The sequence below is a fragment of the Podarcis muralis genome, chromosome 9 (genome assembly GCF_964188315.1).
Source record: "Podarcis muralis chromosome 9, rPodMur119.hap1.1, whole genome shotgun sequence".
In the NCBI taxonomy this organism is placed as follows: domain Eukaryota; kingdom Metazoa; phylum Chordata; class Lepidosauria; order Squamata; family Lacertidae; genus Podarcis; species Podarcis muralis.
In genome coordinates, this window is record NC_135663.1 from 11560640 (window position 1) to 11576617 (window position 15978).

The 15978-nt window shown below is 47.9% G+C and overlaps 1 protein-coding gene across 4 annotated transcripts in view; it reads left to right on the forward strand.

Annotated features, from left to right (window-relative positions):
* FRAS1 (Fraser extracellular matrix complex subunit 1) overlaps nucleotides 1-15978 on the forward strand; it is a 355216-nt gene that overhangs the window by 281460 nt on the left and 57778 nt on the right. For 3 of the 4 annotated variants that reach the window (XR_013394125.1, XM_077933767.1, XM_077933768.1), the window contains exons 38-43: nucleotides 9617-9768; nucleotides 11257-11419; nucleotides 11780-11912; nucleotides 12122-12312; nucleotides 12723-12876; nucleotides 15167-15430. Coding sequence is in view for 3 of the 4 variants with exons in the window: in XM_077933767.1 (XP_077789893.1) it covers nucleotides 9617-9768; nucleotides 11257-11419; nucleotides 11780-11912; nucleotides 12122-12312; nucleotides 12723-12876; nucleotides 15167-15430 (1057 nt within the window). In the remaining variant the exon portion in view is untranslated. The remainder of the gene's footprint in view (nucleotides 1-9616; nucleotides 9769-11256; nucleotides 11420-11779; nucleotides 11913-12121; nucleotides 12313-12722; nucleotides 12877-15166; nucleotides 15431-15978) is intronic. The other variant, XM_077933769.1, reaches the window with a different exon arrangement.

Consider the following 15978-nt stretch of genomic DNA (forward strand, 5'->3'; position numbering starts at 1 on the left):
AGAACTAAGTTTGACTCAGAAGTTATTGTGCAGGGCAGGATTTGCCATATGACTGGTTTGTCTTCTGCACATTTGGCAAATTCTTCTTGCAGTTCCCTTCCTTTAGCAATGCCTCAGTGAAGATGTCCAGGCTCCTTGATGTCTTCCCAGGCTCAGGGCCTGCCATTAGTTTGAGCCTCCTTGACACTCTCTGGGTCCATGTACTTGCAGAGAAAACACTTCCTACGATTGTGTTAAGGTGCGAAGGGCGGTTTCTTGAGAAATGTGACTCTTGGCTCACTCTCCCCGGCGTTTCAAGGAGCTTCTAACGCAGCCCTGGCACGTAGCCTGGTCTCTCCTCGCGTTTTATTATTTGGAGACAAAAGCTGACCCGGAGCCAGCGGCTGCATTCCAAAGCCGTAAAAGTGTGAGGGAGACCGCTGTAACATAAACCGCCGACATCCCTCTCAATGTTCTTGCTTGGCAGAAGTTTCAACCTTTTCTGCCGTGTCCTGCTTGCGGCTGCCAAAAAAGCGTATGAGTGGGGGGAAGAATGAGTTCTTTATTTCTAACCAGGTGTTTTGGACCGTGCCTGTTACATGAAGGTAGAGGTGGAGTGCAAAGGTAAAATGAAAATTAAGCTAATCCCAGAGTCAGGTGCTATTAAGCTTCTTTCATTTGAGGGCCCACCATGGAGGCGGTCGAAGGCATGCCTAGCCGGGTGTGGAGCTGTTTGCTCTTGGTTGCAGACCTAAACGGACACAGATTTAACTCTGGTTCCCTTTCAGATCCCATCGGCCCCAACTAATCCCCAGAGTGGTTTAATGATCAACCCCCCCTTTAAATGTATAGTGCAGATGGGACCTAAGCCAAAGTAGCGTCGTCGTCCCTGTGTATAAGACAGTTTTTTATTATTAAAAATGTTTAAAATTTGGGGTTGTCTTATACAAGGATAGTGCAGAGGGGGGACGGGCGATTGGTGGTAGGAGATTGTCAGCGGCGAATCGGTGGGTGATTGATAGCTGTGGCAAGGCCTACTGTCGATTGGCTGCTGCTGCGGCAATTGGGCGGGCAATTGGCAGCGATGGCCAGGCAGGTGAATGATTGTTGGCAACTCTGAGCAAACCCCCCCCCCCAAAAAAGCTTAACAAGTGTGGGCAATCTCCCCCCATTTCCTTAATTAATTTGGAGTCCCAGAAAATAGGGGTCATCTTATACCCGGGGGCGTGTTATACACGGAAAAATACAGTATGTGTCAATGGGGAAAAAACACCTATTCTGCTCACATTTCCTCCCATTTCCCCAGTTCTCCTGTGTGTGAGCTCCTTGGGGTAGGGCCTGACGTACCTGTTCTTTCAAAAGCACCTTGGACAAGGGAACTGCCACTTCACCAGGGTTCCTCTTGTGCTGAAGTGTTGAGCAAAAGGTAGGCTCACCTGGGAAGGAACACATAAGCTCACAGGAAGCCACCTGACATCGGGTCAGATCATTTGTCCATCTCTCATAGCATCTGGCAGTTTTTCTCCGGGGACTCAGGTGGAGAAAGGTCTTCCATCTTATCACCTATAACTTGACGGTTTTGATTGGAGTCGCCAAGGGTTGCATCCTGCATCTCCGTGAGCTTCTGTGTGCAGCACATGAGCTCTACTGCCGAGCTCTCACCACCCCAACATCCAAGGCTGAATCAGGGTGGTTTAGCACCCTCCTCCAAATCATATAATTGTAGGGTCGGAAGGGATCATGGGGGGTCATCTCGTCCAACCCCCTGCAAGGCAGGAATCTTTTTGCTCAAGGTGGGTCTCAAACCCACAACCCTGAGGTTATGACAGTGGCGTAGCATGGAGGGCACAGGGGTGGTTGCCCTGTGTGTGAAATTGTTAGAGGGTGCAGAATTTCAACAGCCGGAGGTGCCTCAATATAGCTGTGCCCATCCGTCACTGGGCTCATTGAAAATGGCTTCTCCTTGTGAACCAGGAAGTGACCTCTCTAGACAACAAAACAACTCTTCTTTTCTTATCTCTGTGTTTCCAATCTCCTGGGTTATGTGGGATGCCATAAGGGAGTTGAAATCGCATGTGTACTCCATCCATTTCCCTCCCTCCCACCCACCCACTCCATGTGGCCCTGGGCACTGGCAACCCACGCTACACCACTGGATTAAGAGTCTCTGCCAACTTTTCCCATTTCTCCATTACCAAAATCTGGGGTGGGGGGGAATGGCAACTGTCCCACTCCTCTTTCAGAAGGTGAGGTCTTTGTATACATACTGTGAGATGTATGTATGATGTATGTGTGCCTGGATTTACCCCATGAAGGTCTGAATAGAAAAGCTTACAATAATAAATAATGTTATTATTTATACCCAGCCACTCTGGGCGGCTTACAGCATACAGTATATGGGACTTGGGTTTCCAGCTCCTCCAGTTCTATGGTCATCCCATGTGACGCTCCAACTTGGAAGACTCTGTTGGCATTTTGAGTATTCAGGAGTGTTGCTTAACACAATGTTTAAATATATATGTGTGGTGGGATGATGAGCTGCTTGTGCGTAAAATGCAAGTCCCTCAGAGTTTGATCAGGTTTTCAAACCTCTGCCTGTGACGGAGCCCCTCCGGCATGGCTGCGTCAATCGCTAGTAGAATCCGAAAGTGGTTGCTTTCGGAAACGTTTCCAACATAAAAGCTCTTTCACGGAAACACGTCTTCTGGACTCTCTGCGTGACAGTTTCCGGCGAGGCGTGGGTGTCCCTATAGGAGGTCCTGAGACCTCTCCACTGTTTTCGCTGGAAACGTCTCTGAGCCACCCCTCCGACTCACTTTCCCTGGAAGTTCCTGCTCGCCCCCTACTGGTTCCCTCTTCAGCTGCTCCGTCTCTTTCAACCTGAGGGAGCCTTTGCACCTCCTGTCCTTCCGATGGCAGTTCCCTGACATCCACCTCCCCTCCAGGGCCCCCTTCACCCCCTCCCGTCTCCTCCCCTCCGGGCTGGGAGGAAGTAAAACCCCTGAAAGAACCTTCCTCATCGTCCGAAGTTTCGAACACTTCCCTCCACCTGCTACTGTCCCTCGTCTCTCGATACTCCTCGTCTTCGGAGTCTATTCCCTCTTCCAACTCCGACTCCGTGAATCCTTCCATTTCCTGTTCCTCGTCGGTGGTGCCGAAGTACTCCCTCCTAAACCTTTCTACCGGCTGTGGTTTCCTAGGGAATCTTTGGTGGAACGTTTCTGTTAAAACCTCGTCATTGACCTCCCCTGCAGTCACCCAGGTGTTTTCTGACTCCGGTTCCCCTTCCCACGCCACCAAATACTCTACCTGATTTCCCTTCCACCTGGAATCGAGGATTTCCGCTACATGGTTGCTGCGTTCCCTCTCTTCCAAGGCTGGTCCCCTGACGTGCTCCCCTTCACGTCCCCCCCTGTATGGTGACAGTAACGACCTGTGGAACACTGGGTGCAATTTCATGTGGTTGGGTAACCGGAGTTTGAAAGCCACCGTGTTGACCTGCTGAATGACCTCAAAGGGTCCCAATCTTCTGGGCCTCAATTTCTTACAACCCCCTTTGAACGGCAACCCTTGGGTTGACAGCCACACTTGATCCCCCACCCTTATGGTTTCACCTTCCCTTCTGTTCTTGTCTGCCTGCTTCTTATATTGTGCCTTGGCCCTTTCTAAGTTGAGCTGGAGCTGATGATGGATCGCTTCCATCTCTTCTACAAAATGTTCAGCCGCTGGAACGCTCCATCTCTCCCCTCCCTCCCCTGGAAATGCCCTGGGGTGACACCCGTAATTAGCCAAAAAGGGGCTCATCCCTGTGGACACATTCTCCGCATTATTGTAGGCAAATTCTGCCAGCGCCAACTTTTCGACCCAATCGTTCTCTCTGTCATTGACATAACACCTCAGATATTGTTGAAGAATGCCATTTGCTCTTTCCGCCTGCCCGTTGGTTTCAGGGTGCCGGGCCGTTGAAAAATTGACTTCCACGTGCAGCAAGCTCATGAGCTTCCTCCAGAACCTGGAAGTAAATTGTTTGCCGCGGTCTGAGATCACCCTCAAGGGAGCCCCGTGCAACCTAAAGATGTGTTCTACAAACAACTTCGCTGTTTCTTCCGCTGTGACTGCATGTGAGCATGCTACAAAGTGGCACATCTTTGTTAACAGGTCTACTACTACCATGATGGCTGTTTTCCCCTTGGACTTCGGCAGATCCGTCATAAAATCTATTGATACCGCTTCCCAAGGCCGTTCTGGTGTGGGTAATGGTTCTAATAACCCTGCCGGCGCCCGTCTTTCCCCTTTGGCTCGCTGACATTGGTCACACCCTCTTACATACTCCCTTACATCTTCCCTCACCTTGGGCCACCAGAATTCCCTGGTAACCAACCACATGGTCTTGTGTTGCCCAAAATGTCCCGCCGTGGGGCTATCGTGCAACTGCTTGAGTACTCTCCCCCTCAATTCACCTTCGGGTATATACAGTGCCCCTTTGTAATACAATGCCCCATTTCTTTCCTCAAAACCTTCGGGGCTCTCGCCCTCCCCCCTGAGTCCTCTGAGCTTATCCTGGGCATATTCATCATTTTCCGTTTCCTCTACCAGTTCTCGTTGCCCCACCAGCGCCGCCCCACACACCCAGCGGTCCTCAGGGATGACATGTCTCTCTTCAATCGCCCCCTCCCCCTCCCAATACTCTGGTTTGCGGGAGAGAGCGTCCGCCCTGACGTTTTCTGGACCTGGCACATAACAAATTTCAAAGTTGAATTTAGAGAATTCCTGTGCCCATCTCACTTGTCGTTGGTTGAGCACTCGAGCTGTTCTCCAATACTCTAAATTCTTGTGGTCGGTGCACACTTGCACCTTGTGTTGTGCCCCAATTAATAAATGTCTCCACCTCCGGAACGCTTCGTGAATGGCAAGTAGTTCCCTGTCATACACCGTGTAGTTCCTCTCGGATTTATTCAGCTTCCGCGAGAAGAAGGCACACGGTCTCCACTCTGACATACTCCTCCCCGGTTGAAGAAGTACCGCCCCTACCGCCCGGTCGGACGCATCGGTTTCCACTCTCATGGGTTTTCGTAAATCCACATGCAGAAGTTGTTCTTCCGAGGCGAAAGCCCTTTTCAGTTCTTCAAATGCTCGCTCCGCCTCCGCCGTCCAAACAAATTTCTTCTTGCTGCTGAGGCAGTCGGTGATGGGCGCCGTCAAGTGGGCAAAGTTCTTGATGAACTTCCGATAAAAGTTCCCAAACCCCAAGAATCTTTGCACATCCTTCTTGGTCTTCGGTGTCTTCCATTCCAGTACCGCTTGGACCTTGCCTGGATCCATGGCCAATCCCTTGTCTGACAAGCGGTACCCCAGGAATTCCACCTCCTTGGTATGAAACTGGCACTTCTCCAGTTTCACCCACAGCTGGTTGGCTTGCAGCCTGCCCAACACTTCTCGAACGTCCCTCACATGCTGCTCCTCATCCTCCGAATACACCAACACGTCGTCTAAAAAGGCCACACAGTTCTTGTAGAGCAAAGGCCCCAGAACGTGGTTAATAAACGCTTGAAAGCACGCGGAGCCTCCTTGTAGACCGAAGGGCATAACGAGGTATTCAAAGGCTCCCAAAGGGGTGAACATGGTGGTCTTCCATTCATCTCCCTTCCTTATGCGTATCAGATTGTACGCCCCCCGCAGGTCCAGCTTTGTAAAAATCTTTCCCTTCCTTACCCTGGTCAAAATGTCATCAATTCGGGGCATAGGGAAAGCCAGGGGTTCCGACACTGCATTCAAGGCCCTGAAGTCACACACAAGTCTCGGCTTATCTGTGTTTTTTTTGTCCACAAAAAACACTGGGCTGCCCCCCACCGCTCGGGACTCTCTGATGAAACCTCGCTTCAGGTTTTTGTCAATGAACTCCCTCAGCTCCTGCATCTCCCTGTCGGACATGGCGTACAGCTTGCCCACTGGGAGTTGGGCCCCAGGGAGTAGGTTGATTTGACAGTCAAAGGGTCTATGCGGCGGCAGTTTGTCTGCTTCCCTTTCGCTGAATACGTTGCTCAGATCTGCGTATTGCGGGGGCACCTTCCCTCTGCCCATTACTTCCATCCCGGCTAGGGTGACTCTGTCTCCGCCCTGAACCTTCCCCTGCTTGCAGTGTTCTAGGCAATGCGCTGACCCAAAGGAGACCACCCTCTGATGCCAGCCCACTAGCGGATCGTGTAGCGCCAGCCAGCTCATCCCCAAAATGATGGGAGCTCCTCCCAAGGTGGCCACATTAAACGCTATCCGTTCGGTGTGCCTTGCCACCCTCATTATCATCGGGACAGTCTGTTGGCTAACTTCTCCTCCCAACAGCTCTCTGCCATCAATCGTGGTCACCTGCAAGGGATTACTTAAAGGGATGGTCTGTATCTGGTGCTCAGCTGCAAACTCCTTACTCATAAAATTACAGGAGCTGCCTGAATCCAAAAGCGCCTTGACCTGTAGGGGGTGTCCATTTGGCAGCTCTAGTGACACTTCTATCACTAAAGCAGGTCTGGGTGGTTCTGGCGTGGGCACTTTCACTGCTCTTTGGCCTGGCTGCTGTGCCCCGACGGTGGCAGCCAGGCGTTGGCTTTTACTTGCTCCTTGTTTTCCTCCTCCCTTTCCCCCACAGCTCCTGCCATCCCTTGCCATTCCTTTCTTTGTGGGCAGACTCTGGCAAAGTGCCCTGGCTGTTGGCAGAGATAACATTTCTTGGCGCTCTTTCCCTCCTTCTTCTGCCCTTCACTGGGATTTGAAACTGCGCGCGCCCGCGCTGTTCCAACTTCCATCGGCTCTGCCGGCGGGAAAGGTGGCTCTGGAATGTCCGGAATGCGCAGTTCCCTCCAACGTTCTCCTTTCCCTTCCCGCCTTTCCAAAGCTCTCGCTTCCTGGCGCGCTCCTATGGCCAGCGCGGATTTGGTCAGCTGATCCATAGACTCCGCCCTTGGCCCCCGGGAAAGTTCATCTTTAACGGCCGAAGAAAGCCCCTCTTCAAAAAGCATTTGGATGGGTTCCGCCGATAGGTCCCACCCCAATTTATGAATCAGCATAGTAAACTCAGTCCAGTACTCACGGACAGATCTGCTCCCCTGTTTGCAAGCCATTAACTGCCTTCGTACCACCCCCTGCTCAATGTCACTGGAAAACATCAGGTCCATGGCACGAAAAAACTTCCTCGTGTCCTTTAGTATCTCATTATTCACTGCCATCAGGGGTCGAACCCAATCCTTCGCCCCCCCTTCGAGATGGCCAATTACAAAAGCCACTCGCGATTCCTCGTCGGGGAAGTCATCATACTGCAGGTTGAGAGCGTATTGCATCTCAGTTCTAAAGGCATGATAGTTTCTGGGATCTCCCCCGAATTTCTGCACCAATCCTGGCACCTTTCTGGCTATCGGGGTGGTTTTCTCCTTTCCCTTTTCTGCATCCTGAGCCCTCCTCTCCTCAAGCCTCGCCGTTTGCATGGCCAGCTGGATCTCCAACGCCCTGTACCTTTCTTCCAGGCTTGGACCTCCTCCAGCTGCTCCTGCTCCTCCGGTTCCGGCTGGGTCGCTCATGATGCCGCTGCTTGCACAAGCTGGCTTTCAGGGACTTTCGGATTGCTGTGGTGGGATGATGAGCTGCTTGTGCGTAAAATGCAAGTCCCTCAGAGTTTGATCAGGTTTTCAAACCTCTGCCTGTGACGGAGCCCCTCCGGCATGGCTGCGTCAATCGCTAGTAGAATCCGAAAGTGGTTGCTTTCGGAAACGTTTCCAACATAAAAGCTCTTTCACGGAAACACGTCTTCTGGACTCTCTGCGTGACAGTTTCCGGCGAGGCGTGGGTGTCCCTATAGGAGGTCCTGAGACCTCTCCACTGTTTTCGCTGGAAACGTCTCTGAGCCACCCCTCCGACTCACTTTCCCTGGAAGTTCCTGCTCGCCCCCTACTGGTTCCCTCTTCAGCTGCTCCGTCTCTTTCAACCTGAGGGAGCCTTTGCACCTCCTGTCCTTCCGATGGCAGTTCCCTGACAATATGTATATGTATAACGGTCAGAATGCAGGACATACTATTCATGCTGCTGGTCCTATTTTAATACTGTTTCCACCTAAAATATCTCCTCATCCTGTTCTTGAAGGATTTAGATGACAAACTAAAATGGGCCTGCAGCTGGCATGTCGAGGTTACCAGCAAAATGCTTAATAAAAATAACTTTGATTTAGAAAAACAACAAAACCAAAAAGGAGGGTTGCGGGTGTGTTAAGGAGTTCTGAGCTGCAAAGGTGTTAGGCTGGGTGTGCAGCTTGTTGATTCATTGCATGAGTTTTAATCATTAATTGACTAATTGACTAATCTGCATAACTTTGCTTGTGAATAGAACATTAGTTCTGAAGAGGAAAGCATTCTTTCATTCATTTTGGAATGGGTTGGGGGCCCCACCCCATATGTGGGGGAGAAGTGCCGCTAATGAAATTGTTGGTACTTGCAATAATAAATAATTAGTTTTTTCCCCTTTCAAAAGTCTGCTTCCTGATCAAGGGCATCCCACCCACCCACCCCACCCACCCCCCGTGATCAACCTAATTTGAATCAATTTATAGAATTGTACACTTGGGGGGGGGTCTAGCCCAACCCCCGGGAAAGCATCCATGACAGATGGCCATCCAACCTCTGCTTAAAAACCCTCAAGGAAGGAGAGTCCACAACCTCTAGCAGATTTATTAACTAAGCATCAAAGACCTAGAATCCAATGAATTTAAGGGCTGCTCAGACTTCGCATTTTGGTGGCGCTGTGATCTAAACCACAGAGCCTAGGGCTTGCCGATCAGAAGGTCGGCAGTTCGAATCCCCGCGGCGGGGTGAGCTCCCGTTGCTCGGTCCCTGCTCCTGCCAACCTAGCGGTTCGAAAGCATGTCAAAAGTGCAAGTAGATAATTAGGTACCACTCCGGCGGGAAGGTAAACGGCGTTTCCGTGCACTGCTCTGGTTCACCAGAAGCGGCTTAGTCATGCTGGCCACATGACCTGGAAGCTAAAGCGAGATGAGCGCCGCAACCCCAGAGTCGTCTGCGACTGGACCTAATGGTCAGGGTCCCTTTATCTTCACCTAACTTGAGAGTTGTACTGTCAGTTACATGCAGAACTGTTTTTACACTGTGCTAGACAGTTTCATGTCCAGGCAGCCCAATCCTTGAATAAGTTAACTTCTGCATGAAATTATGCAAATCAGAGGGGGACATTGCACAATTCCTCTGATTTTGCCTAATTGAAGCCGCAACATTTAATATTTGCATAGTTTCTTCTGCTTCTGCTAGTTCTGGCTTCTGGTGCAAAGCACCAAAAGCAAAGTTTCAAAATGAGCATAGTGAAACATCACAAGTGGTTGAAGCCAGTGTGGTGTAGTGGTTAGAGTGTTGGACTAAGACCTGGGAGACCAGGGTTTTAATCCCCACTCATCTGTGAAGCTCACTGAGTGACCTTGAACCCAGTCACTGTCTCTCAGCCTAACCTACCTCACAGGGTTGTTTAAATGAGGAGGGAGAGACATCATGTATACTCTAAATGACAAGAGTTCTGCTCTCCACCCAGTCTTGTTCCCCTCATTTTAACCTGACTTAACTCCTGCTCTTTTTCATCTCACTTCTCTCTTTAGGATAATAACTCTCCTGATTCCAAGATAAGGATTCAGTTAATTTCCCTTCCCATGTATGGAACTCTGGTGCGGATAATACCCGGACAACATTCTCAGGAGTTTTCTGAGGTCTATAATTTCACGATGGAAGACATCAACAATAAAAGAATCAGGTAATCCTGCGGAGATTTGTGAAATTCTTCCACCCTAAACCCTCCCTTCTCATTCAGAAATCCACAGTGCCACCTACAGGGAAGACAGGCACTGAACATCAACAATACTTTTATAGCCTGTCTCGCAGAACGTCTATTGATTGAGTGCCGATCTTTTCATGTTTTGTGGACTGAATTACTACTGCAAATAAGCGCTTCACAAACAAAGCTTATAAAAATTTTTCTCCCAGCACAAATGGGATAGAGCAGGAAGAGAAAATGGAGAAGGTTTCTGTTTAAAGAAAGTGTTAAGCTGTTGGGTGCTTTTGGACTTGGAAAAAAGATAACTGAGGGGAATATGCCAGTGAAATTATTTGCTAAAGTGCCTGTCTCCTAAGGCAGACGGTGTTTTGGGATTCCAAATCCTTCTTCTCAACACTACCTCTAACATTGTACGATGTACAGTATAATTTAGCACTGAAGAAAAGCAATATTTTTTTCCAGAGAGTTGAAGACAGGGCATATATAGGCATAATGGGAAATCATAAATGCGCTTTGGGCTCACGTATTCCCCCCCAAAAGCCATGAGAATGAAACTGGAAATGTTCACTGCCACTTTGAAACAAACCATCATTCTTCATTGCATCTGGGCTCTGAAAACTGTGGTTTGTTTAAATTATGGTTTCAGAATGCACTGGGCTCAGAATACAATCTGATCCTGTACTGTTCTAACAAGCCACAGTTTATGGAGCTCAGATGTAATGGGAAACTGTGGCTTCTTAAAAAAGCTGAAGAGAAAGCTTCCAATTCCCCCTCTGGCCACTGACTATGCTGATGTGAGTTAGAGTCAAATATCATTTTATATTTGCCCTCCACAGGTTCCCCAGTCCTGCTATATAAAACTTAATCTAGCTATGGGGAACCTGTGGCTCTTCAAACCTCCATCAGCCTCAGTCAGCATGGACAGTGGTGGGGGATGATGGGAGTTGTAGTTCATCTGGAAAACAACATGTCTCCCACCTCTGATCCAGTTCTTTGTCGTTTCTGCCTCTTCTTCTGGAGTTGTTAGACCACAGTGTTATGTACTGAAGTTCTCGCCCTGGGCCAGCAGGGGGATACTGTAGATAGTTATGCAAATAAGGGATTGAAAGTGGCGTTCAGTGATTGGATAGTTTTAGAAAATTGTTACAGTTACATTGTACTGGAACTCTATATAAGCAGGCTGACTGAACCCTTCAGTTCAGTTCTGTCCTGGCCTGTGAATAAACATGAGCTGTTTGAAGAATCGCTATGTCGTCTGATATGTTCACCCACAACTTAACACATAGCTTTCCCAGTTGGTTCGTCTCACCCAGTAACAAGGAAGTGCGAGTCCTTTTCTCCTTCCCTCCAAGCAGAGAAGACGGTGGCAAAGATTAAATTGTTGCAGAAAGGTTCTTAAGCACACGATGTAAAAGCCTTTCATCTGGCTGTCACTGTGTCTCAACTCCTCTCGCCTTTCCTGTGCAGATACCTCACAGAGTTTGAGGCCTTCAGTCAGCCAGTCACCGACATTTTCCACTTTGCTGTTTTCGACGAGGACGGCAACCGGCTTGACAGCCAGATGTTCACCATCACTATCACGGCTGGCCAGAGCAAGCCTCCAGTCATCACTTTTGCTGACCATATTGTGGTGCGTAAACAGCCGGGACTTGGGGGTGCAGCTTCAAAGTCCTAAGAGGAGCATTGCTTGTCACAGGCTGGACTGAAAACACCCTCCATTTTAAATTCTGAATGGGACTTAGAAGGAAGATAGTGACTATTCAGGGTCTCATGCGGCAAGATATTTCCCATCAACCACTGCCTGGTCTTGATTCAGTCCTCTAGGAAGGAGCTGATGGCGAAGAGGGGAGATTTTCCTGTTTCCAGCCCTTTCCCCCATGTTATTAAAATTTGCACGTGTTAGGCCAGGAGTGGAACGGCAGAACATTAGCTACAGCATTGCTAGAGCAAACTTCAGATGTATACCTCAGTTTTGCTTTTGTGTTTTCAGGTGGATGAAGGAGGGAGGGTACCACTTAGAGCTCACCACTCCCTAACCATTGACTCCGATCTTGCCCAGGAAGGCTTAGTGGTGACAATTGCATCTTTCCCAAGATATGGGTACATTGAAAACACCAAAACAGGTAAGTTTGGAACCCTCAAAAACAGAAAGGTGGCTCCTTCGAATCTTAAAATAAACGCTGGCAGATGAGGCTCTGCAGTGCATCCCACTTAATCTTTGAAAAACAGCAGCGACAAAAAAATCATTTGTCTTCTCTTTCTGCCTGAAAGCGTGGTACCATTTTAAAATAAAATAAAGTATTATTTCCTATTGGCAATGCTGTGTTTGCAGGTAGGCGACTTGGTCCTGGACACACTGCGAGCTCAGACCTCTCGTTCTCAATTCAAGATGTGGTAGAGAACCATATCTATTACTTTCAAAGCGTCCACGAAAGTATTGAGCCATCCACGGACACCTTTAGCTTTTATGTCAGCGATGGCTTCAGCCAATCAGAAACCAGCAGCGTCAACATCACCATCAAGGTGAGCTCACTTGTTGGGTTTGATTCATAAAACCTGTTGAGTTTAGAGAGGATGTGTGCATTATCCACTAGAAATCTGAAACCTCTCTTGCGATTAGTTTGAATATATGAAACCCCACAAATATTAATATGGGATGTTAATTCAAATTGCTGGTATGTTTTGTGCTGTTTGTGATACCTTAATGTTCTAGAAACTTAGAATTAAGTTGCCATTCAGATTTACCCAAAAAACCTGGACACACAAACAGAGTTCCAGATTCAGCCGAAGCTGTTCGTATGTGTTTACATTTGCAAAACCGATTTTGAATCGGATGTTGCAGCTTCTAGTTGCATTTTTTATCCCCCACCCCCTTATCTTTGTGGCATTGCATGAGTGCACTGTCTTTCACAAACGTCTTTGTGTTATTGTAGCGTCTAAATGATGAGCCCCCAGAAATGGAGGTGGAGCTTGTCAAAGTGCAGGAAAGCACAGGGGTGGTGATCACAAATTCCTCCCTGAGCATGAAAGACCTGGACACTCCGGACAACCAACTGGTCTTTGTAGTGACCAAGAAACCCACTTATGGTAAGAGACAAGTTTCTGATATTGCTGAGCAAGTGCACTTCGAATTATGTTTTTAGGGTTTTCCCAGCAAGCCAACGGTCCGATGACGGTAGAACTTGGAGCCATCCAAGCTTTTGCAAGATTCAAAATAGACAGAAGGAAGTATTTCTTTACACAGAAGACAGTTAAGCTGTGACCTTGACTGCTGTAAGATATGCTGTTGACAGCCGCCAACTTGGATGCCTTTAAAGGGAGATTAGACCAATTCATGGAGACTATACGTTTCTGAATTCAGTAGCTGCTTTTGGCCTTCCTATCGCCATCAGGTTGGCCATTGTGAGAACAGAAAGCTGGAGTAGATAGGCTTTTGGTCTGATCCAGCAGAGCTCTTCCTATATTTAACCCCAAAAAAACTTGGCTTAGCAGGAGTCAGTAAACTTTTTCAGCAGGGGGCCGGTCCACTGTCCCTCAGACCTTGTGGGGGGCCGGACTATATTTTTTTGTGGGGAGATGAACAAATTCCTATGTCCCACAAATAACCCAGAGATGCATTTTAAATAAAAGCACACATTCTACTCAGGAAAAACACCAAGCAGGCCCCACAAATAACCCAGAGATGCATTTTAAATAAAAGGACACATTCTGCTCATGTAAAAACACACTGATTCCCAGACCATCCGCGAGCCAGATTGAGAAGGCGATTGGGCAGGATCCAGCCCTCGGGCCTTAATTTGCCTACCCATGGCTTAGAGCAGTGGTTCTCAACCTGTGGGTCCCTAGATGTTGTTGGACTACAACTCCCATCATCCCTGAGCTCTGGCCTTGCTAGCTAGGGGTGATGGGAGTTGTAGTTCGACAACATCCGGGGACCCACAGGTTGAGAAAGGCTGGCTTAGAGTCTCACCTTTTTCATTCAGATGGCCAAAACCCAAGCTAAACGAAACCCAAATGTTTCTAAAAGGATCCTCAAGCTCAGTGCAGCTTATAAAGCACGGGCAAATGGTCACATCTAATCTCTCTGGAAATCGGGTCCACTTCCGGATGGGGCCGGGTTGCGGTCTGGCCTCCTAGCCACTCCCCTCAGCATCGGGGTGGGATGGCTAGGTGAGACCCCGGCCACGTCCTCTTTCAGCCTCGCGCCGCGAGTGGTCCTGTGCTAAGGTCCTGCTTACAGGTTTTCTACTGGTTGGCCACTGGATGTTAGACTAGATGAGCCATTGTTTTGATTCAGAAGGCTGCTAAGTTCTTAGTGACTGTTGCCTCATATTCTGGTAGCTAATTCCATAGGTTAGTCAAACATTGATTGAGGAATGAGTAACAATGGTAGGCAGAGCTTTTCTTTCAGGGGAAACACACCAGAACTCAGTTCCGGCACCTCTCGGGGGGGGGGGTGCCATTGCCCTTCTAAGAGAAAGAGGGAGGCGTTCATGGTGAGTTCTGGCTATTCTTTTTATAGAAGAATAGCACTGATGGCAGGAAGCACAATTGGGACATGGGAAAGTGGGAAGGATGTAGTCTGCAGGACCTAACTCAGTTGTGTTCAGCTTACTCTCTCGTCTTCTTTTTGAAATAATTGTTATTATTACAATACAACCATACACATCCACAGTTAAAAGATTCTTCCAAATCTCTTGATTCCCACCTTCCCCTCCATAGGTCCTATTTATTACACCTTTTCTACTGCATCTTTTTCAATAGTCCACGTTTTACATAACTCAATTAACTCCATAGTACTTGCTACATTACAAGTGTTATTGCAATCCTACTAATGTTTCCATCTGCTTACAGTGGTCTCCAAGATAAGTTATAATTTCCCCCCGTTCTTTGTTAAAGTTTTGCATTTAATGTATTACTGTAAAGTTTTGTATTTAATGTATTTTTAATCTCCTGCTGGAAGCTGCCCAGAGTGATGGGGGGGGGGTATAAGCAATAAATTGTTGTTGTTGTTGTTGTTGTTGTTGTTGTTGTTGTTGTTGTTATCTTCTTGGTTCCTGAGCTTTCCAGTCAGTTTTGCCATTTCGGCATAGTCCAACAATGAGATTTGCCACTCTTTTCTGGTAGAGACTTTATCTTCTTTCCATCTCTGGGCTGTGCGGCCATCATCACATACATAAAGAGTCTTTTCTGCTCCCTTGGAATATCAGCACCTACAATTCCTAGTAGAAAGGCCTCTGTTTTTGTTTTGTTTTGTTTGTTACAAAAGTTAATTTAAACGTGTTTTTTTAATTCATTATATATCATTTCCCAGAATGCTTTTATTACCTTACACAACCACCACATATGATAAAAGGTGTGTTCACCTTATTCTCAGGTTATCTCCGCAAGAGACAGTCTCATCTGGATCCCTTGGAGAATGGTCCAACCCTGTCCGAGGGCTCCACCTTCACCTACCAAGATGTCCTGGATGAACTAATCATTTACACACCGGGCAGTTCCAGTGTCCAGTCTGATGAGTTCAGATTCTCACTCTCTGACGGCCTCTACACGCAGACTGGGAAGGTGGAGTTTTCCATTGAGTTGTCCAAGTCGGAGCCACCCAGATTAGTTGTGAACAGGGGCTTGCAACTTTCTGCCGGTAAGGGGTGGGCATCAGCTGCACTTTTTGTGGCACTGGTAGTGATGCTGACAGCCAACTGAACAATCAGAACTTAACTCTCTGTATAAAAACTTTTTTTTTAATGCAATACATTCTGTTTGTGAAGAAAAATTCAGTATCCAAGTTCACTGTAACTCACTACATGTGTATTATGGTTTTATATCATTTTAACAGCAAAAGCTTCTTCATAGAGCCAAATAGGAACTGTAGTCTGGTTGAGAGATTCTTTGAGTTCCTTCTTAGCTCATTGTCCCAGAGCTACAATTCTCAGGGTCCCCTTAGGAAGAGGGAATAATTATTCAAGTAGTTTTAAGCCTGCAATGCTTTCTTGCACAATTGGCCATTTTCTGCCTTCAAAATGCTCCCATGACTTATGCCCTATGCAAGATCTTCTCTGAAATTTAACTATCCTTCTGGTAACACCTTGCCTCTCCCATATTTTGTTCTTCAGCATCATTTGGCCTCTCCTTCTGATCTGATTTGCCCATAGCTTAAACTACAAATTTGCTTGGCAAAGGCAACATGGT